Source organism: Mustelus asterias, chromosome 2, assembly GCF_964213995.1.
Source record: "Mustelus asterias chromosome 2, sMusAst1.hap1.1, whole genome shotgun sequence".
Classification (NCBI taxonomy): Eukaryota; Metazoa; Chordata; class Chondrichthyes; order Carcharhiniformes; family Triakidae; genus Mustelus; species Mustelus asterias.
This window is the reverse complement of record NC_135802.1, coordinates 110,782,757-110,806,610: the sequence shown is the minus strand read 5'-3', so window position 1 is coordinate 110,806,610 and position 23,854 is coordinate 110,782,757. Positions and strand designations below refer to the sequence as shown.

Genomic DNA, 23,854 nt, shown 5'->3' with positions numbered 1-23,854 from the left:
CGAAAATCAGAGTCCGAATGCCCGTGACCGCTGAAGTGTTCCCCAACAGGAAGAAAACACTCTTGCCTGGTGATTGTCGAGCGGTGTTCATTCATCCGTTGTCGTAACGTCTGCATGGTCTCCCCAATGTACCATGACTCGGGACATCCTTTCCTGCAGAGTATCAGGTAGGCAACGTTGGCCGAGTTGCAAGTGTATGTACCGTGTACCTGGTGGATGGCGTTCTCACGTGAGATGATGGCATCAGTGTCGATGATCCGGCACGTCTTGCAGAGGTTGCTGTGGCAGGGTTGTGTGGTGTCTTGGTCACTGTTCTCCTGAAGGCTGGGTAGTTTGCTGCGGACAATGGTCTGTTTGAGGTTGTGCGGCTGTTTGAAGACAAGACGTGAGGTGTGGGGATAGCCTTGGCGAGATGTTCGTCTTCATCAATGACATGTTGAAGGCTCCGGAGAAGGTGTCATAGCCTCTCCACTCCGGGGAAGTACTGGACGCATTGTCCGCAGCAAACTACCCAGCCTTCAGGAGAACAGTGACCATGACACCACACAACCGTGCCACAACAACCTCTGCAAGACGTGACAGATCATCGACATGGATGCCATTATCTCACGTGAGAACACCATCCACCAGGTACACAGTACATACACTTGCAACTCGGCCAATGTTGTCTACCTGATACGCTGCAGGAAAGGATTTTCCGAGGCATGGTACATTGGGGAGATCATGCAGACGCTATGACAACGGATGAATGAACACCGCTCGACAATCACCAGGCAAGAGTGTTTTCTTCCTGTTGGGGAACACTTCACGGTCACGGGCATTCAGCCTCTGATCTTCGCGTAAGCGTTCTCTAAGGTGTTGCCTCTTATCTGCCGCATAGTCTGTTTTAACCCTTTACGGTGGACAAATAACTACGAGTACATAGAGAACATAGAACAGTACAGCACAGTACAGGCCCTTCGGACCTCGATGTTGTGCCGAGCTTTGTCCGAAACCAAGATCAAGCTATCCCACTCCCTATCATTCTGGTGTGCTCCATGTGCCTATCCAATAACTGCTTGAAAGTTTCTAAAGTGTCCGACTCCACTATCACAGCAGGCAGTCCATTCCACACCCCAACCACTCTCTGAGTAAAGACCCTACCTCGGACATCCCTCCTGTATCTCCCACCATGAACCTTATAGCTATGCCCACAATAGTTATGCCCCCTAGTAACAGCTACATCCACCCGAGGAAATAGTCTCTGAACGTCCACTCTATCTATCCCCCTCATCATCTTATAAACCTCTATTAAGTCGCCTCTCATCCTCCTCCGCTCTAAAGAGAAAAGCCCTAGCTCCCTCAACCTTTCCTCATAAGACCTACCCTCCAAACCAGGCAGCATCCTGGTAAATCTCCTCTGCATTCTCTCCAATGCTTCCACATCCTTCTTATAGTGAGGTGACCAGAACTGCACACAATATTCCAAATGTGGTCTCACCAAGGTCCTGTACAGTTGCAGCATAACCCCACGGCTCTTAAACTCAACCCCCCTGTTAATAAACGCTAACACTAGACGTCTTATTGGTACAACCAATATTTATTTAAACCCACACAATCAATAATCACCCACCCAACCAACGATAAGTTATCTTACAAGAAAATACGAAAGTTCAAGTCCAATATAAGACCTTAACTTAACTTTGCGTGACTGGCAAGTACCCAAGCAGATATTGACCTTGATCTGTGCGTTGGTCTTGGTCGTCTTCTGCGTAATCTGGTCCTTTGGTCTGGTCTGGCACTCTGGCTCTGATCTTCCTTCCTTCTCGGGTGTGGTGGCTCTCCTCATGCTGGTCGTCACTGGCGATGTTCACTGTTGTTGTAGCCCGTTCATGGGGTCAGAGAGAGAGCGAGAGAGAGAGATTCCTGGTTCTGCAGCACCCTTTATACCCCGTTGGGTTTCACGCCCCTTTTGGCCATTGCCAATCAATCGATCAGGACTTGATCACCCTAATCGATAAAGAGTCCAATCAGGTGCTGCCACACCGATCTCTGGGTGTGTCCCCAACGGCCATGTCTGTAGGTGCTGGAGGCACATAGGTCACATACCTCCCTCCTAAATAAGGGGTCATGGTGCCCTTATGTCTGGTAAACAACCCAGTGTGACCAGAAAGTCTCTTTCATCCTGGAGATGACCCATATCCTGTGGATTCACACGTCCGGGTTGCAGCCTGTTTGTCTCTGTCTTTCAAACTGCAGCCTGTCATTTTAGTTCTTGCCCAATTGTCCCAGAGTGCTTTACAAATCGCCATTTTAGATGGCCCGTTTGGCCACAAAGGCAGCCTTCACGACACACAACAACGCAGAGTCGCTGAGCAGAGACTGATAGCCAAGTTTCGCACACATGAGGACGGCCTCAACTGGGATCTTGGGTTCATGTCACACTATCTGTAACCCCCACGACTTGCCTGGGCTTGCAAAATCTCACTAACGGTCCTGGCTGGAGACAATACACATCTCTTTAACCTGTGCTTAACTCTCTCTCCACTCACATTGTCTGTACCTTTAAGGTTTGATTACCTGTAAAGACTCACATTCCAACCATTATTTTGTAAATTGAGTTTGTGTCTTTATATGCCCTGTTTGTGAACAGAACTCCCACTTACCTGATGAAGGGGCAGCGCTCCGAAAGCTAGTGGCTTGTGCTACCAAATAAACATGTTGTACTTTAACCTGGTGCTGTGTGACTTCTTACTGTGTTTACCCCAATGCCAGCATCTCCACATCATGAATACAGTAATGCATTGTGGTAATATAATCAGGGCCTATTTTTAAGGCTAATTAAATTGGATATCCTAAATTGAAGAATTGGGCACATTAAAATCAAACCTCAGGCAGGCCAGACTTGACTAAGGTCAAATATACAAATACACAGAAACATGTCTGGACCTGGCCCATCAATCACCCATCAAAGATCATTGCAATCTACTGAGACCCAGCAGGAGATCATCGCACCCCTTTGAAATGCATCAGCCTATTGTTAGAAGCCCAGATCGGGCCAGACTTTCTGTCATCTAGAGTTCCTGCAGTTATCTTACATGGCAACAGGTTACATGTAAGCACCACCATGGAGATGCACACCTGAGGTGGACCCCGGTGTCTTGTCAGGCAGACATCAAGAAACCCACTGGGTATTGGAACCCCCTCCCGAGATCTCATTGGCTGGAAGCCAGAGAAGTTTCTGGAAAGGCAGGCAAGCAGGGGGATAAAGGTACACATCTCAGACAGACCAGCAGCGAAGACTCGATGAGGGAGGTGACCTTGACCATCCGGAAGACTGACCAGAGAAGGAAGGAAGAAGCTGCCATCGAGACTCACCTTCGTGACGATGGACCAGAGTGGCTCAGAGAATCAGGCCTGTAGTTTAACCAAACCATCTTTGCGGGTAGTATGCTTAAATCTGGGGTATCCTCTTGTTTTATGTGGGTAATTTAAGGGTTAATAGTATTATTAATAAACTTATTGAACCTTTACTTGTGTTTGTCCTTTGTCCATGTTGCAAATAAGGACACTGGGATAAACATTTGAGTAAGCAAGCTGGTCGGAAGTATCTGAGAATTACAGGTACAACAATATGCATTTCCGTTTTGAGCACAGTAATGAAAACTCCATCTAGGGAAGCACCAAGTAACATAAACAAAGACTTACCTAGCTAGAACTCTGAGCATATCTTTAAAAGCATCTTATATGCAACAAAACTCGATCCATTAGAAGAACTACTCTCTGTGTTCCTTGCACTGTGTTCCATTCCACATCATTCCTTGCACAGTACATTGGATATGAACAGCAGACGCCTGCTCAAAGTTCCCTTTAGTTAATACTAACATCAACTTTACACAAACAATAAATACACGTTACAAAGCAATGCAACTCTTACTTTTACCTGGTGTCTCTCTTGGAACATTTGAAAAACTCAACTGTTGTAAAACAAAGTGCAGATGAATGACATGATATTTGGATAACTGCAATAAAACTTCATTTTCAGTAGAGAAATCTTTAAAATAACCATAAAACTACACATCTGGTATGATAACATTATTAGCGAGTCTCAAACATTCAATTTCACCAGTTTAAGGTTAATAATTAATGGACTGAATCATTAAATGACTCAATTAAATGTGCATCTTATTGCGCTGGGACTTCAACGATCCAATAAATATTACATTGATCTAATTTCTTTACCTAGTTTATTGCCTACCTCAAATGGTATATAGTCCACAGGCAACTTCTCTAACATGTCATCGGCCAACCTTGCCACCACAGCTTCTCTTGTTTCTCCTCCTCCACTGGAGCTGTCCTTGGGCTGAATGCTAAGTATAGTATCCAGGACATCCTTGGCAAGTTTGCTCTGGTAAGTGATATCAGCGTTTGTGTGCAGACCAAATGTTTCTGGAGTGTCATATGTAGGAAGACTCTACGATGTATAGAATGTAAAATGTTTTCAGAAATCCAAGAGCATTAATATATTTATGGAAAACATGATAATAATGTAAGAGGACATGTAACATGGTAATAGTGCGAGTACAGATAACAAATGACAAAACTGAAAGAGCAAATATATGATCATAGTGTACAATAACAAATGTTTAATGGCAGTGCGTGAACTAATTACAGCATAAAGGAAATAGCTGGTCAGATTTCCTATTCCAAAACAGATATGTGCTGGTCACATGTTTTAATAAAATGTTATACCTCAATTGACATTGTAGAAATATCTGCATATTCTTGCTTAATTCTAGAAAACTAGAACTCAACTTATATTCAAAAGCATGTAAAACTCAGTGAACAATGTTAACCAAGAAAATACAATGTTTTAATTTAGATATTTTAAAATAGTTATTAGGAAATTAGAAAAAAGAACTTTATTTAGCTTGTGAACAGTTTTTTCACAATGATCTATTGCATGGGTCTGTTGAAGGTTGATTAAGCTGTTTACAAACCTGAATGTACACTAAGTATTGATCCACTGAATTGCATTTAGGAATGCTATAACCCTTATAGAAGCAGAAGTCTGAAGCAAACATATTTTCACTGAACCAGACTTTAGCAAATGTGTTCAGCAATCTTTTATCATAATCATCTGTGACTCTGCCACCATACTGAATTTCACCAATCATGTATCGCATTGTGGTCCACGAAACACCCTGGGAACAGATAAAGGGAAAATTAAGCAATAACACCATATAACATTTCTAATATGTAGGATCAAAGAACTTCATGATTGGTTTTGATGATTATGGAGAATATTAAAGCACCAAACTACAGTGGTTACAATAATCTATCTTCTATTGTTCATATTTCATCTTGTTCCATCAGTTCTTTTGTCCTCTGAAAGACAGTCGCAACCACAGAAAGAGGATGTTTCATACATCCCTTCAAACATTATACTCCTCCCCCCCCATCTCTCCTCTACAGATTACCGAATTGTCCCAGATGTTCTTCAAACTCTTTACATGCTGCTGCACGCCCTGCTTATATTGATTATTTTCCAGTTTCCAATTCCTCAACATTTTGAGGAGTTTCTGATGTCCTGTTCTAACTTATTTGTAATAGGTGCCTGGAAAACCTGGTGCAAATGACTAATTTCAGCCAGTTGTGCCATTTTTCTGAGGGTTCTGCTGATCTCCAACTGAAGAAATGTAGAAGTTCCAGGACACTTCATTAATTTTTGAAGTGTGTTCCATTCTCCCCCAACAGAGACAAGATTCAGTCTCAAGTCTTTTAAGATCATAGGCTGAAACTTCTCAGCCACTCGTGCTGGCGAGATCTTCCAATCCTGCTGACAACACAACCCCCGCTGCAGGTTTCTCAGCAGCGACTGGTGGATTCGATAGGAAATCCTGTCGACAACAGCAGGATGAGACGATCCTGCCGCCAGTCAATAGTGGGCAGCCTCCACTGCCTTGAAACATGTGGCAGCAGATTGTGGGGAAAATCCTGCCCGTGACATTTTGGTTCAATTCCCAATGTCCCTTGGTACAAACTAATTCAACAAGTCTGCTACAAATAAAACCCTCTACACAGAAAGTGTAAACAATGTGAAATGTTCATGAAAGCTGCTAAACTACAGCTCAGGTGCATTTTAATGGTAAAGGCAGCATTACATACTAACAGAAATCAGTTTGCCCTTTGAAGGAATGGAAATAGATTACATTGCTATGCTTAATTATTAAATTTTCCAAATCAAGGAGCAGAATCGAGACAGAAAATTGTCAACTGCACCTTCTTGATATCCATATCATCTAGATGGTTTTGTACAAACTGCACAGTAGCGTTAAAGTCAGCTTGGTTAAATTCATATGGAATATTCCAACCAAGAGGCCCAAACTTGCGTCGTTCTTGCACTGTTGAGTGTAAAAAGGCTACTGCATACAGCATAGGCTTCCACTGAGTCATGTTACTAACATCCAATAGATCCTGACTGATTCCTGTTGATAAAAGTAAATATGGGAAAGGATCTCAGGATAACAGACTGTCATGGAGTTTTCACATTAATTGTGCAATTGTCTAATCAATGGATTCAAACACAAACCTGTGGTTACTATCAAAATTAATATATCCATTATCTGTAAACAAAAATCCAGGTTGCACAGTACATTACAATACATAGTTGTATAAAAAAATGTTAATGTACTGGAACAAACAAAAGAAAAGTTAGAAATACAAAACAGGTCGATCAGATAAGAAATTAAGAAAAAAAGGAAAACTCCCACAAATTATAAGATGAATAATAATTTGCTCACAGTGGTGCTACATGAGGGAAGGATTTTGGCCAGAACTTCCACCTCTTTTCTGCACCAGAGTACCTTGAATAACATTTCATTCTCAAGACACTGAGGGCTTTCCTCCCCGATTTAGCAGTGGTAGTTGAGGGGCTATAGATGCTGTGTGATAGCAGAGATGGGTCATGGGCTGCAATTACTCATTAACCCATCTTTAGAGCATGATTCCACCTTGGTAAAGGAGTTTAATTAGAAACTAGGAATTGCCAAACAGAGGTTGATTAAACCTTGGCGGATTACCCTTTAAATATCCCTAACACTCATTAAAGAGGCTGCATGCCATTTTGCTGACTACTGCTCCAATTTCCAAGATGGGACCGAGATGCGAGTAGTGCCTGTGAATGTCAGCATAGTTACTTGGAGAATGCAGTGTGTTGAGATTGTGATGCTGTTGGTGATGTCGTTATTGAGAAATGTGTTTGAGATTTCACTGCAACAATTTATAGAATAGTTATACTGGAATAGGAGGCTATTTGGCTTATTGAGTCTACACCGAATCTCCGAAAAAACATCTTGCCCAGCCCCCATCCTATCGCCAAAACCCTGCTCATTTTTACCATGGTTTATCCACCTCACCGACACATTTTGGGACACTGAGGAGCAATTTCATCACAGCCAATCCACCTAACCTGCACATCTTTGGACTGTAGGAAGAAACTGAACACTCGGAGGAAACCCACGCAGCAGTGCTAACCACCGTGTCGCCAAACAGTCAATATTTTGTGGTACTAAATCCATGTCCTGACTATGACTTCAGTGATCTCCTCCTACATCTGTCACATTACTTGCCTCTGTGGCCTCTTTCCCAACCTCCAGGTTAAAGACATTGCTCCTCTGCTGTACCTTTTACACTAACACCTCCAATGCCACCTTTGAGAAGCTGCGGGCCCTCTTCATCAGTCCCTGAGCTATCCTGATATACGTCATTGTCTGCCAGCCAGCCGACTTCATACCTTCAATCGAAGTACATGGGTGAAGACTACATACATCACTCTAGAGAAACTGCTCCTAATCAATATTCGAGTGTCAATATACATGCAGGACTTTGTTTTATCGTCTCAATGCTTTTATACGGCATAGTAATCAGCAATTATTCACAAAATTGCAATCTAAATCTTTAAACAGGTGTGTTGTGTGCACTGCCAACTGCAGCCACTGCTTACAGTGGTACTAACAAGCAATAAAGAGCTGCTGGCCTTCAACTCATAAGAACATAAGAAATAGGAGCAGGAGTAGGCCATCTAGCCCCTCGAGCCTGCCCCGCCATTCAATAAGATCATGGCTGATCTGAAGTGAATCAGTTCCACTTACCCGCCTGCTCCCCATAACCCTTAATTCCCCTACCGATCAGAAATCCATCTATCCGTGACTTAAACATATTCAACGAGGTAGCCTCCACCACTTCAGTGGGCAGAGAATTCCAGAGATTCACCACCCTCTGAGAGAAGAAGTTCCTCCTCAACTCTGTCCTAAACTGACCCCCCTTTATTTTGAGGCTGTGCCCTCTAGTTCTGGTCAACTCCTTTGAAGTTTATGTTTTGAATTAGCTAGGAAAACTTAGGAAGCTGGCCTACTGAGCTTAGCCTGGGGTTTACGTAATGGGATTGGAAAATAGAAGCTTGAGGTAACAATTCCAAATTGGCTCACTGTGCTCGTGAAAGTGCAGTCGGGTGGTCATAAGTGCATCCCTTCCCAATTACTTGGCCTGTTTCCCAAATCGTGAGGATGGAATTATCTGCATTAGCGGGGTGAAAAGCTGCTTTATTAGCATGTCAAATGACCACCTGAGGTTCCAAAGATTAAAAAGGATTAAACGCTTTTAAGGCTAAAGGATTACCGGTAATTATTTTGCTTGTTAATGGTTTGAACATTTTTTAGTTTCATCAGGATTCAAATCAGCTTTCAGACCTACAAGAGTGTAATTCTTGAGAAAGTCCAGGGACTCCCCCTACCCCACCCTGTTCCCCCTCCCCACCTCCAGATTTACTCACTTGATATTGGAGGATAGGCAGAAGAACCACTGGTGGCCACCCCTCCCAGAAAATATCCTTGTGAAATATGAAACATAATCCTGGCAGAACCAAGCTCTAATCCATTTTCCAGCCTTGATCTGGAGATCTGCTAAGATTTTGCCTTAGCTCCAGTTGGAACTGTGGAACCATAGAAGTTTACAGCACAGAAGGGGTCAGATTTGTTTGTTGCACTTGTTTTAATTCACGGAGTGAGCTAACCACCAAATTGCATTTCCCTGCTATTTCTCCATAGTTAGCAAACTAATACTCACAAGTCCTTGTATTTCAAAAGAGACAAAAACAGGTTTCAAAAACTTATTGGTTTACCGCAGTAGGTCCTTCTTAAACCTGCCCGTAAGCCTTGTGGAGGCTCATTGGTGAATTTGATTGACATCTGGAGAAGTGCGATAGGGAAAAGGTTATGGACCTCAGTTGTCATCCAAAGACGGAAAGTTTCGTGGATATTATCTGTTTCTGTAATGATGTCCATTAACTCATCTAAGAAATCAAGACCTAAGTGGCAATTCTGCAGCAGAGCCCAGCCACCCTAACAAAGAGAGAATCAATGGTTAAGTATCTGTTGTCAGGAAAAAATATACAACTGAAAGTAGATAATACACACCAAAACAAACATTACGTACACAAATAGTTAAAAAGAACTGAGGGTGCTCATAGATCAGTTGAAGGTTTAATGGAAAAGTGGATTGTGGGCAACTGCAGCAGTAATAGGAGAAGCTTTTGCAGCTACATGAAATGTCAGAGGACCTGTACTGGGTCATTTAAAGATGCACAAAAAAGTTTAGGAAGGACTCTCAGGGCATCGTGAGATACTTAACTAGTACTTTGCATTAATTCACTCTTGAGAATTATGCTCAACTGACAACATAATGCACTAATAACAACAAAAACTCTTAATAAAATTGATGAGAATATTATTTAGGAAAGAAAAGGGAACTTTAAAATAGGCCCAGTTAATATCCATTCACAGACCCTTCGAAAGTTGGTACAGGCACTGTGAGATTACTTAACCTTAATAGCTCAATGGAATTGGATACTTCAAAAAAACCATTCACAGGGCGCGGGCATCACTGACAAGCCTGGGATTGATTGCTATCCATGACTGCCCTTAACTGAGTGGTTGCTGGGCCAGTTCCGAGATTAGTTAAGAGTCTGTTGTGAGTCTGGAATGTAAGGCAGACTAGGTAAGGATGATAGGTCATATTCCCTGAAGAACATTTTTTATCGTTCATGGGATATGGGCATCACTGACTTGGCCAGCATTTATTTATTTTATTCATTAGTGTCACAAGTAGGCTTACATTAACACTGTAATGAAGTTCGTGAAAATTCCCTAGTCAACATACTCTGGCACCTGTTCAGGTACACTGAGGGAGAACTTAGCATGGCCAATCCACCGAGCCAGCATGTCTTTCAGACTGCGGGAGGAAACCGGAGCACCCGGATGAAACCCATGCAGACACAGGGAGAACATGCAGATTCTGCACAGACAGTAACCCAAGAAGGGAATTGAACCCGGGTCCCTGGTGCTGTGAGGCAGCAGTACTAACCACTGTGCCACCATGTTGCTCAGAACGGGTAAAGACAACTAACCAGATAGGTTTTTATGACAATCGACAATAGTTTCATCGTCATCATTAGACTTTTAAATCCAGATTTTTATTGAATTGAAACCCAGGTCTCCAGAGCATTACCCTGGGTTTCTGGATTACTCGTCCAGCAACAGTACCGCTATGACACTGCCTCCCCTTAAAAACCAAATGTTCTTAATATTTAATAAAATGAATTTATAATGATCTGGCAGTTATATGGTCATGATGTGGTATTTGCTACCAAATAAACCTGTTGGACTTTAACCTGGTGTTGTGAGACTTCTTACAGTTATATGGTCGCCATTGCAGATGATAGCTTTCTTAATAGATTTATTAAGTTTACATGATGCTATTTGAACTCATGTCTCTGGATGATTAATCCAGTAATATAATGCCTGACAAATCTACTGGAATTATTTGAGGATGGCACTAGTAGAGGTTATGAGGGGGAGCCAGTGGATGTGGCTTTTTTGGACTTTTGGAAGGCTTTTGATAAAGTCCTACATAAGAGATTAGCGTGTAAAATTAAGTGCATGGGATTGGGGGTAGTGGATGAAGATAGATAGAAAACTGGTTGGCAGACAGGAATAAATGAAGTAGGAATAAATGGGTCATTTTCCGAGTGGCAGACATTGACTAGTGGGGTACCTCAAGGATCCTTGCTAGGATCTCAGCTATTGTAAAGTTATCCACTTTGGTAGCAAAAACACAAAGACAGATTATTATCTAAATGGCCATAAATTAAGAGAGGGGAGGGTGTAACAAGACCTGGACATCCTCGTACACAGCACACTGAAGGTAAGCACGCAGATGCAGCTGGCGGTAAAGAAGGCAAATGGTATGTTGGCCTTCATAGCGAGAGGATTGAAGTACAGGGGCAAGGATTTCTTGATGCAGTTACAGGACCTTGTTGAGGCGACACGTGGAATATTGTGTGCAGTTTTGGCCTCCTTATCTGAGGGAGTGCAGATGAGGTTTACCAGACTGATTCTTGGGATGGCTGGACTGAAGTACGAGGAGAGATTGAGTCAGTTAGGATTATATTCAATGGACTTCAGAAGAGTGAAAGGGGATCTCATAGAAACCTATAAAATTCTAACAGGACTAGACAGGGTAGATGCAAGAAGGATGTTCCCAATAGCGGGGGGGTCCAGAACCAGGGGTCACAGTTTAGGACTGAAATGAGGAGAAATTTCTCCACCCAGAGAGTGGTAAACTTGTGGAATTTGCTACCACAGAAAGTAGTTGAGGCTAAATCATTTATTTTGTCATGAAGGAGTAAATATAGCTCTTGGGGCGAAAAGATTAAGGGGAGGGGGGTGGGGAGACGTGGGAACAGACTATTGAGTTGGGTGACCAGAATAGCCTCCTTCTGTTCCTATATTCTGTGCTTCTATAACCAATATGCTACCATTCAACTTATGCCAGAATGGTTCCAGAGATGTGGAACTTCAGTTGTGTTGATAGATTGAAGAAGATGCAATTGTTTTCCTTGGAGAAAATAATGTTGAGAGGAGATTTTATGGAGGTATTCACAATTATGGGGGGTATGGCCAAAATAGATCGGGAGAAACTTCCCACTGGCGGAAAGATAGAGAATGAGAGAGCACAGAATTAAGAATGGTGGCATAAGGAGAAAATATTTCAGACAATGAGTGGTTAAGATCTGGAATGCACTGCCTGGGAGTGTAGTGGAGGCAGGCTCAATTGAGGCATTCTACAGGGAATTGGATTATTATCTGAAAAGGAAGAATGTGCAAGGTTATGGGGAGGAAGTGGGGAATGGCACAAGTTGCATTGTTTATTTGGAGAACAGGTGCACACTTGACAGGCTTAATGGCCTCTTTCTGTGTTGTAACAAAAAACAGTGGTGGATAAAGAATTGCTGAATGCTGTAGACATGAAATGATTGTCAATGAATTTAGATCTGCTTGAGACTGGTTCTGGATCAGTATTAGCACCTTCAATATTTACTATTTTTAAAGATGATCTTGATGAAGGTGTTGCAGAAATGATTCACAGGTTTGCAGACATTACCAAGACATGTACGAAAGTTAGGACTAGCAGTTGCTCAACTACTACATGCAGACCCAGATGTGGTGAAGTATTCTGCCAATGTTGATAGCAAATTATGTTTAATTTAGAATGGTGCAGTTTTATATATGGGGGAAGTCAAACATTAAACATATGTACACCCTATATGGAAAAAGAAATAAAGCCAGTAATGAAAATAAGAGATTTGGGTGTATTAATGCTTCCAACTCTAAAGGCTTATAGCCAATGCCAGGAAATTAACTAAAGCAAACAGATTCTCAGGTACATTCACAAGATGTGTTTGCTGTAAAACTCTGCATTCCATTTCGTCCCATAGATCTTAGGCTTCTGTTTGAAAATGATGTCTAACTTTGGTCCCCTTATATGGTGGTGGATATTGACGCTTTTGAAAGAATGAAAGGAGGGCCACAGATTAATTCCCAGTTTAAAACCTTCTCAGACAGGCTTGGTGAGCTTCTATACTCTCAAAATGTAGTGTTACAAGAGGAATTTGATTGAAGTTAATAAAATAATGAAAGGATTGGACTGTATCTTTTGTAGACTAATTATTTCAACTGGTTAAGTCAGGATGAACCAATGGATGATTTATTTAAGGACATAGCTAAATTAAATACAAGGGGACTTTTTTCTTAGAGAATAGTGAATCTATAGGATAGGTTGCCAGATCATCTGGTGATTGCTAATTTGCTGTATACCAACTGGACCCAGCTGCAACAAAGATCACTTTGTACAACAGGTAGAAATCCTGTAATGTAAATCAAGGCTAGTGTGAGCTACTGGACTAGTTACAATCACCTGTGTGGGGGAATTTTCTAGGTTTCTTTCTCCTAATTGGCAGAGGTGTTTATCTTTCGTTTGTCTTTCACAGGAGGTTACAGGGCTTTAGGCAAGTAGGGGTTATATATTGTGATGCACAAGGCATTACAACTATGTCGGAGTTTTTTTGTATGACTCTATTAATAGCAGTGCATTTTTGTATGATATAATTTTGTTCCATTTGCTCGCTATTTCAGAAATGCCAACTACAAATTTAGCAAATGCTGTCAAACAGTTTCAATCAAAAAACAATGAGATACAAAAGTAACTTTTGTAAAAAGAGCCTGAATTTACATGGGGGAGGGCGTGGGGAGGGAAATGGTGATGTCTCTTGTCTAGAATGTCAACCATAACTCCAGTTAAGAACTTACGGAAGTAGGGCCAAAATCATTTATGCCATTAGCGTGAATCTTTCGTTACAAGATCAGTTATTTTTATTGAATGATACAACAGTTCTGAAAGTCCCCTAACTTCCATATTAAAATAAATAAGGCATTATGAAAATTTGAATTTATAAATTGTAACTTCTGCAAGGAAAATTTATTGGGATATTACCTAATGTATTTCGCCATATTTAGGTTAATAGCCACAAATTGTGTCAGCAGTTTTTGACAGTTCACTCCTTGCATAAACACACTTATAACGATCTAGTTCATGGTTCGTAGCAATATTTTAGAGGCATTTGTTAATTCTGCAAGATCAGCTGTAGAAGATGCAACTAAAGCAGCTTTATGGTTTAATCACTTGGGGAGAGGGGGGTCATACCCCTGAGGTACCCAGAAGATGCACTGAAGTCTCCCCCACCACCTGATGTCCCTGTGCAAGGACTGCATTGGAACCGTCAGGAAAGTTTAACCTTCCGATAGGCAATTACCCTGGACCGGGAACCATCTGAAACTCCAATTTAAATGGATGACTTCAGATGGTCCCGACCTTTTTAGCAGAATAGTTATCCACGAAAAGTCCAAAGGATTAAAATCACTTCTAACTGGGTAACTATGGTACTGATTCCCCACAGGGTGACCAACCTTTCCTTTGACAACCCCTAACCCAGACCAACCCATCCACACTCCAACTAATCCCCCCCAAGCCCCTCTCGCTCCCCTCCTGAATTTCTAACTACCCTCCCAATCACATGACTATCGCAAATACCTGACTGTCGAATATTTGAGATAATTTTGTTTTAAAAAGCTTTGGCAGCATGCTTATGTGCTCTTAAATAAAACTATTTAATCCTACATAATAACACTCATTATATTGTGGATGTTTTCTCTTACGTTTGTCATGGTGTGCTGGAGAAGCTTACGGGCATGGATCTCCTGCCCTTGACCCATAGAGACACAACGAGTCTCTATTTTGACTCTTTTTCCCAAAGCTATGATCGAATCTGTGGGATCAGAACCCATCGACAGAAAACAGATGAGAGGAGTGTGTCTATCTGATTCCTCCCAGGTCATTTCCAAGTCCAGGATAAGTCCTTCTGCATATTTTTCTCCCATTGCATCCATAATGTATTTACGAGCCTAAATAACAAATGGCAAAATTAAAGAATAAGTTTGGTAAACAGTCCTACTGCAAATCAGCTTCCAACACCAACATTACATAAGATTACAACATAGTATTTACTATATAAATGAAATGTAATGAAATACACAGCCATTCAATTACTTTTCTCTTTAATAATAAAAAAGTAATGTTTCCCTTTTCATAACTTTGAAATTACTGGGGGCAATTCTCCAGCCTCGCGCGCTCATGCCCAGATCACGCCTGGGCCGCACGGTGCCAGAGAATTGTTTGTTTGGGGGGGACGGTCACCATAGTGTGTAGAGTGCACCACAACGTAACCTGGTTCTTGCCCAGCAAGCACACGAACCAGATTAGCATATTTTAAATTTTATTTTCACAAATGAAACCACATAATAACTTCAAATAATATCATTAATTATTAAATATACAGTTCAATTAAATTCACATTCAATGTCATTGTACAAACCAAAATTAACCTGCTTGTTTAAGCAATGTGGAATCTAATATGCAACTTTATTAAGATTTATATCCATGATAAATGATGATCAAGATTTGAAATTTAAAGAAAAAGGAATGGTTCAGTCTCTAAATTTAACAGATGTATAATTCATTAATACCTGTAGTCATTTACATTCTAATGAGTACCTGAGCAATGGTTCGATCAGGACACCAAGATCTGATCAAGAGAAGACGTCTGAAACAGTCCAAGGATTGGTCATAAGCATTTGGTAGAAGTTCTTCCTCAGGAGCTTCTTTATCAAACCAATTTTTCCACAGTTTCTCATTTCTTCCAATCTATTCAAATAACACCGTAGGTTAGGTGAACTGAAAGGGTCTTCATTGTCTTGTAAAGAAAATTCAAGGAGAAGAAAGGCTCATCCAGCCCACATCCAAGTCCCAGTTTAACCACTTAACTTAACTGTGTTTTGAGTGTTTATTTGGCATCTAATGATTTGACCAAATATCTATTCTGAATTTGTGCTTCATTAATTTTCACTTATGTGCATTTATTTATTTCTTTGACATATTATAAAATCTAGATGTATACAATTAGGGTTTACCATGTATATACTGGGGGCGATCCTCCGGGCCAGCTAGCTCTGATCGGCAATCGTGATGACCCAGAGAATTCGGAGCTGACTGGAAAGCGCGTTTGGCGCCAGTCGCCAAACCCGCTGCGACCCCCCCAGGCCACACTGCTGATGCCAGTTAGGTTCTTAGCCAGAGTGGGCAGGAAATCTATTAATATTCAAATACACACATTTAAATACAATTAGCAGGCTTGCAGCCCAATACAAATGGCCCTCACTATTCACCCACCTTCCCAGCGGGATCTGCACTGGGCGGCCTTTGGTACAGGTCCTCACAAGCGAAAAGACCTGATGTATTAAATCCAGAGGTTGAGGAAGCATCACCAACCCCTCAGCAATGAGAGGCATCTATTCTCCCCACCCCCCCCCCCCCCCCCACCATGCAAGCATAAGGTACCCCGCTCAGGTCCCCTTCCCCCTCCAGGGGCCCCCTTCTCCTCAGACCCCCCATTCTGATCCCCTAAAAGGCCTCCTTCCCCATCAGACCTCCCAGTCAGGCCCCTTCCCTCTCAGCCTCCCTTCAGGTCAAGCACCTTAGCACTGCCAGGAATCGATTTTTATTATTGCATTCCATTCTGCAGGAGAGATTTTCCTTTCTCCCTGTCAGAAGCTGCAGGTGAGATCACACCACTTTGAAGTCCTCCGACACTGGAGGATCGCCCCCAGTATATACATGGTAAACCCTAATTGTATACATCTAGATTTTATAATATGTCAAAGAAATAAAGTAAATAAATGCACATAAGTGAAAATTAATGAAGCACAAATTCAGAATAGATATTTGGTCAAATCATTAGATGCCAAATAAAATGGGCGGCACGGTAGCACAATGGGCGGAACGGTAGCACAGTGGTTAGCACTGCTGCTTCACAGCTCCAGGGACCTGGGTTCGATTCCTGGCTTGGGTCACTGTCTGTGCGGAGTTTGCACATTCTCCTCGTGTCTGCGTGGGTTTCTTCCGGGTGCTCCGGTTTCCTCCCACAGTCCAAAGATGTGCGGGTTAAGTTGATTGGCCAAGTTAAATTGCCCCTTAGTGTCCCAGGATGCGTAGATTAGAGGGATTAGTGGGTAAATATGAGGGTTAGAGGGATTAGCAGGTAAATATGTAGGGATATGGGGATAGGGCCTGGGTGGGATTGTGGTCGGTGCAGACTCGATGGGCCGAATGGCCTCTTTCTGCACTGTAGGGGTTCTATGGTTCTATTCTATGGTTCTAACAGTGCACTATCACTGGAAACAACACCCTGGCTTGGTGATTTGGGCCCTGAGAGCGCTCGGGAAGGTAGGTCCATTTGCCCCTCTGCTGCTGCCATGCTGCAGAGAAGGGGTCCCTTGAGGGTCCTGAAGGTTGGATGGCCTCAGGCTGGGGGTAGACCTCGCCTCTCTGCCGGGATGGGAATGTTGTGGCTGGACTGTCCCTTCTAGTCCTGGCAGACCTGAAGATCACCCTTGGTTGGCATGGTGATTTCAAGTAGATCTGTGATAAATTTCTACATTCCTGCCTGTTAGCTGGGCAAATTATGAGGTGGCCAGGTTACTTTAGCTTCCATGAAGCTGGTCACCTGGCAGGATTTTTATTATTGCAGCATTCCATTCTGCAGGAGAGATTTTCCTTTCTCCCTGTCAGAAGCTGCAGGTGAGATCACACCACTTTGAAGTCCTCCGACAGTCTGCCCAGCTGTGCACTCAGCCCTATGTATGCATACAGTTTTGATTTGAAGTTGCTGTGGCTTCCCAGCAAGCAGAAATCGTTGAGACCCTCTCCATTGCGCTTGAAGCCTTTGATTTGCAACAAGTTCAACCTGCATTGCCTCATAAAAGAGTCAGCTGTCAGATCAAGGGATTTCTATCATCCTACAACCATTTGTATTTATTTTGATTTCTGTTCATAGGAGTACCCCATTGATCCAGACCACAATGTAGACAGTGTCTAATCCTGATTGATAGCCTATGGTTTAACTTCCTCTTTTGCAAACTACTTCATCAGCAGAGGGGCAAATGACCACTGGACGTATCTCCTCGAGCCGCCTCAGGGCCCAGGTCAGGGTGTTAGTGCATTGTTGGCACTGCCAAGGTGTTTGGCCTTAAGGGAGGCTGAACGGAGTGGTCTGAAGGGGGGGAAAGTTGAGTGGATGGGGTGGGGGGGTGTCCATTTTTTGTGGATGAGTGGGGAGGATGCCCCTCTTTAGTAAGGTTGGTAGTGCTCCCCTGCTCAGTGGGGGGAGATACTATTCCACTTTTTGGGGGGAGGGGGACTGTTAAACGAGCATGGAGATCGGGTTGCCCTTTAAAGTCGGTGGCCCGGTCTCACAACAGTCGGGCTGGTCGGCTATGAATAAATTAGCATCTATCAGGTGGGAGACACTGCTAATGTCAGCGGGTAACCCCCAAGGATGCCCCACTGGCGTGGGCACTTAACCCCAATTCGGGAGAATCACAGCCACTATTTTACATTTTTGTACTTTGAGGAGATTCTCCATTCTTTCAGCGCTGGAAACATGTCTCTCTGATCTTTCCTTATGAATTAACTCCTTTATCTTTGAGATTGGTCATATTAGAATCTACAGCGCAGAAGGAGACCATCCGACCCATCGAGTCTGCACCAATAACAATCCCACCCCGGTCCTATTCCCGTACCTCATGTATTTACCCTACTAATTCCCATTGTCCTGTTTCTGCACCGTTTCAATGCATATGGAGTGAATTGAAGAAAATTGAACATAGCATTCCAACAATTTCTTGTAAAGTCTCAAAATAATGTCTGTATACTTGTTCTCCATTGCTCTGAACAAATGCAGAATACCTCATTAACTCTTGCAGTTGCTTCCCTCCTCCACCTCCTCATTATGTAGACATTGAAAAATTATTGCTAACCACTTTTCCATTCACTTTCTAGTCTTTATGTATTAATTCAATTCCATTAATTATAAACTCATGTCCCATGTTTTGCTTTTCAATTTAAATGTGATCCTTTACATTTATTAATGTTACATTTCATTTGCCAAATATCTGTCCCATTGCATTAGCGGTCACAATCCATTTTGATAATCTTTGTCTGCATCATCTGTATCCACTGTTCTCCCTATTTTTTCATCAAAGGCAAATGTGGTTATAATTGGCTTTAGTGGGTTAGAAATTGTAGAGAGCCCTTTTCTTCGCATGAATTACTTCAAAGTCCACTTGTATCACTAGGATTTTGTCCCCTTCCTCCACTATGAAAACAGAAAACTTGATTCAATTATCCAGCCTTCATCTGTCTTCAATGGGCCAGAATCCCATTATCATTAACATAAGAACTAGGAGCTGGAGTCGGCCATCTGGCCCCTCGAACCTGCTCCGCCATTCAATAAGATCATGGTTGATCTTTTTGTGCACTCAGCTCCACTTACCTGCCCGCTCACCATAACCCTTAATTCCTTTATTGTTCAAAAATGTATCTATCCTTGCCTTAAAAACATTCAATGAGGTCGCCTCAACTGCTTCACTGGGCAGGGAATTCCAGAGATTCACAACCCTTTGTGTGAAGAAGTTCCTCCTCAATTCAGTCTTAAATCTGCTTCCCCTTATTTTGAGGCTATGCCCCCTAGTTCTAGTTTCACCCACCAGTGGAAACAACTTCCCTGCTTCTATCTTACCTATTTCCATCATAATCTTATATGTTTCTATAAGATCTCCCCTCATTCTTCTGAATTCCAGTGAATATAGCTCCAGTCTACTCAGTCTCTCCTCATAAGCCAACGCTCTCAACTCCGGAATCAACCTAGTGAATCTCCTCTGCATCCCCTCCAGTGCCAGTATATCCTTTCTCAAGTAAGGAGACTAAAACTGTACACAGTATTCCAGGTGTGGCCTCACCAGCACCTTATACAGCTGCAACATAATCTCGCTGTTTTTAAACTCCATCCCTCTAGCAATGAAGGACAAAATTCCATTTGCCTTCTTAATTACCTGCTGCACCTGTAAACCAACTCCTTGAGATTCCTGCACAAGGACTCCCAGGTCCCTCTGCACAGCAGCAGCATGCTGCAGTTTTTTACCATTTAAATAATAGTCCATTTTGCTGTTATTCCTACCAAAATGGATGACCTCACATTTGCCAACATTGTACTCCATCTGCCAGACCCTCGCCCACTCACTTAGATTATCTATATCCCTTTAGACTTTCAGCGTCCTCTGCACACTTTGCTCTTCCACCCATCTTAGTGTCATCTGCGAATTTTGACACACTACACTTGGTCCCCAACTCCAAATCATCTATGTAAATCGTAAACAATTGCGCTCCCAACACTGATCCCTGAGGCACACCACTAGTCACTGATCGCCAACCAGAAAAACACCCATTTACCCCCACTCTTTGCTTTCTGTTAGTTAACCAATCCTCTATCCATGCTAAAACATTACCCGTAACACTGTGCACCTCTATCTTATGTAGCAGTCTTTGGTGCGGCACCTTGTCAAATGCCTTCTGGAAATCCAGATACACCACATCCACAGGTTCCCCACTGTCCACTGCACATGTAATGTTCTCAAAGAATTCCACCAAATTAGTCAAACATGACCTGCCCTTCATGAATCCATGCTGTGTCTTACCAATGGGACAATTTATATCCAGATGTCTCGCTATTTCTTCCTTGATGATAGATTCAAGCATTTTCCCTACTACAGAAGTTAAGCTAACCGGCCTATAGTTACCTACCTTTTGTCTACCTCCTTTTTTAAACAGTGGCGTCACATTTGCTGTTTTCCAATCTGCGGGAACCACCCCAGAGTCCAGCGAATTTTGGTAAATTGCCACTAGTGCATTTGTTATTTCTCCCACCATCTTTTAGTACCCTGGGATGCATTCCATCAGGACAGGAGACTTGTCTACCTTTAGCCCCATTAACTTGTCCAACACTACCTCTTTCACAATAATGATAGTTTTTAGGTCCTCACCTGCCATAGCCTTCCTGTCATTAATTTTTGGCATGTTATTTGTGTCTTCCACTGTGAAGACCGACACAAAATACCTATTCAATGCCTCAGCCATTTTCTCATTTCCAGTTATTACAGCCCCCTTCTCATCCTCTGAAGGACCAATGTTTACTTTCGCCACTCTTTTTCATTTTATTTATTTGTAGAAACTTTTGCTATCTGTTTTTACATTCTGGGCTAGTTTACTCTCATAGTCCATCTTACCTTTCTTTATAGCTTTTTTCGTGGCTTTCTGCCGACCTTTAAAGATTTCCCAATCCTCTAGGTTCCCACTAATCTTTGCCACTTTGTACGCATTTTCTTTCAATTTGATACCCTCCTTTATTTCCTTAGATATCCATGGCGGATTATCTCTTTTTCTACAGTCCTTCCTTATCACTGATATATACTTTTGCTGAGCACTGTGAAAGATCACTTTGAAGGTCCTCCACTGTTCCTCAATTGTCCCACCATAAAGTTTTTGCTCCCAGTCTACCTTAGCCAACTCCTCGCTCATCTCATTGTAGTCTCCTTTGTTTAAGCACAAGACACTGGTATTGGATTTTACCTTCTCACACTCCATCTGTATTTTAACTTCAACCATACTGTGATCGCTTCTTCCAAGAGGATCCCTAACTGCAAGATCATTAATTATTCCCGTCTCATTACACAGGACCAGATCTAGGGTAGTTTGCTCCCTTGTCGGTTCCATTACATACTGTTCAAGGAAGCTATCGCGGATACATTCTATGAACTCCTCCTCAAGGCTGCCTTGACCGACCTGGTTTGACCAATTGACATGTAGATTAAAATCCCCCATGATAATTGCTTTACCATTTTTACATGCATCAGTTATTTCTTTGTTTATTTCTCGCCCCACCATGATGTCATTATTTGGTGGCCTATAGACTACGCCTATCAGTGACTTTTTTTCCTTACTATTTCTAATTTCAACCCAAATGGATTCAACCTTTTTTTTCATAGAACCTATATCATCTCTCACTACCGCCCTGATATCATCCTTAAATATCAGAGCTGCACCACCTCCCTTACCTTCCTGTCGGTCCCTCCGAACTTTTCCTTACACTTTAAAAAAAATCAATATGATCTCTTATATTGCATTTTTCCTAACCATATTTGTATATGGCCAAGGAAGCATTATGTGAAGCAGTCCCTTAAAACAAGCATTGTTTTTCACTGACTGATGATTGGTCATTAATCTGAAATGTTAAATCTATGGGCTGAATATTCAGGGTCCCCTAAAGGTGGGAATGGAGGAGGTGGCCCAAAAATGCCAGTGCCAAGTGTCATGTCAGTTGCCGGGCATCATTCCCAGTACTGGACATTTAGGATTTTCCATTCAATCTCCCAGTTGCCCAATGCAATTGAGATTAGATCAACTGCCTCGAGGTGGACACCCAGTCAAATGCTCCTGGTTGGCCTACAGGCCCTCGCTGCCTGCCAGGATGGCCTATCACTCCGCCAACCCCACACTTGTGGCTGGCTGGGTTTTCTATTTTTTTCTCTATTAATACTTTTAAAAAGTGACTGAGAAACTTGTTCTTCTTGTTGAGAATCCTTCCCAGTTACTTAAGATTTACTGCACTCATGTGTTCCTCTGAAGCTGGAAGGCCTCTGATCGGCCCCTCGACTTTAGGAACCCTTAATTCATCAGTCAACGTGTCTCCAAACTACATAACGGCTTAACCAATCAAAATCTTAACTTTAATTCATTGCCTGACCCAAAACCAAATCAGGCTCCTGTTTCCAGCCACCATGGTAAAAACTCATCCCTATTTTTCGCTCCACAGACGCTGCCAAACTCCAGAAATTACTGCTTTTATTTCTATTGACATTCTGCTCACATGAACCAGCTCAAACTAAAAACTCAAGTTGAAGAGTTAGCACACCCAGCATCACTTGTTTTATCCACTGCAAGCTTCTTTATAGGTGCATGCTCTCCAGGGATTTTTGTCATTCAGTTTGAGGAGGCAACACTGGGTGAATCACAGAACATGAGCAAGATCAATGGAGAGGTGACGTTGGAGAGCAACCGTGATAGGGTCTTGTTTATTTATACTTCAAATCAACTGTATCAGACAAAAACCCAGCTGTGTATACGTTTATCAGTTTTTAACATACTTGGTCCAAGATATCTGAAAATTGCCTAAGTTTACGTAGTTCCACCAGGTTTAGCCAGGTCATGTCCAAGATCCACTTTGCAGGTTTTGGAGGACAAGCCTTAAGGTCCAATGAAGCACCACCTGTAATATGCACAAAGAAAGCAAAGTTTAATTTAATTTATTTTACATACAAATATGCAAGTTCACTCACACTCCACATATGAGAATCATTTTCTATTCAGTCAGAACAGATAGACAAGTATGCCAGAACTGGCAGCAGGGCAGCAGATTTAAACAGTGTGGGAGAGCTGACAGCAGTACAGCCTATTGGGAGCAGAGCAGATGACACCAGAGGAACAGAGAAAAAAACTCAACAAGCTGCATCACAATCAACATAGAATATGGAGTGGTGCAGGCAAGTTACATCAAGAACATAAAAATTAGGAGCAGGAATTGGCTATTTGGCCCCTTGAGCCTGCTCCGATAGTTAATAAGAACATGGCTGATCTGATATGGCCTTAACTCCACTTTCCTTCCTGTCTCCCATGATCCTTGACTCCCTTGTCAATCAAAAATCTGTCCAACACAACCTTGAATATATTCCATAGGAATATATATTATATTCCTATGCATAAATGCGTAAAAATATTGCATATAAGAAGGAACGTCGGCAACATGTACACTTCAATTACTTTATTGTAAAAAGGATGAAATTAAAAGAGACCTTGACATCTTAGTAAACTGAATGCTCTGCATGTCCAACCAATGCAGAACAACAAGCACCACTGGCAATAAACTGCTGAATTAGATTGGTGGAACAGTAAAACATAAAGCAAATATGATTAT

At 42.2% G+C, this 23,854-nt stretch overlaps 1 protein-coding gene across 1 annotated transcript in view; it reads right to left on the bottom strand.

Moving 5' to 3' along the window:
* The window catches only part of dnah5 (dynein, axonemal, heavy chain 5), a 302,757-nt gene that overhangs the window by 24,296 nt on the left and 254,607 nt on the right, over positions 1-23,854 (bottom strand). The window contains exons 70-76 of the mRNA XM_078200599.1: positions 23,028-23,149; positions 15,487-15,636; positions 14,592-14,837; positions 9,161-9,380; positions 6,262-6,467; positions 4,980-5,183; positions 4,238-4,453 (exon numbers count right to left, since the gene is read on the bottom strand). Of these exons, the coding sequence (XP_078056725.1) occupies positions 4,238-4,453; positions 4,980-5,183; positions 6,262-6,467; positions 9,161-9,380; positions 14,592-14,837; positions 15,487-15,636; positions 23,028-23,149 (1,364 nt within the window). The remainder of the gene's footprint in view (positions 1-4,237; positions 4,454-4,979; positions 5,184-6,261; positions 6,468-9,160; positions 9,381-14,591; positions 14,838-15,486; positions 15,637-23,027; positions 23,150-23,854) is intronic.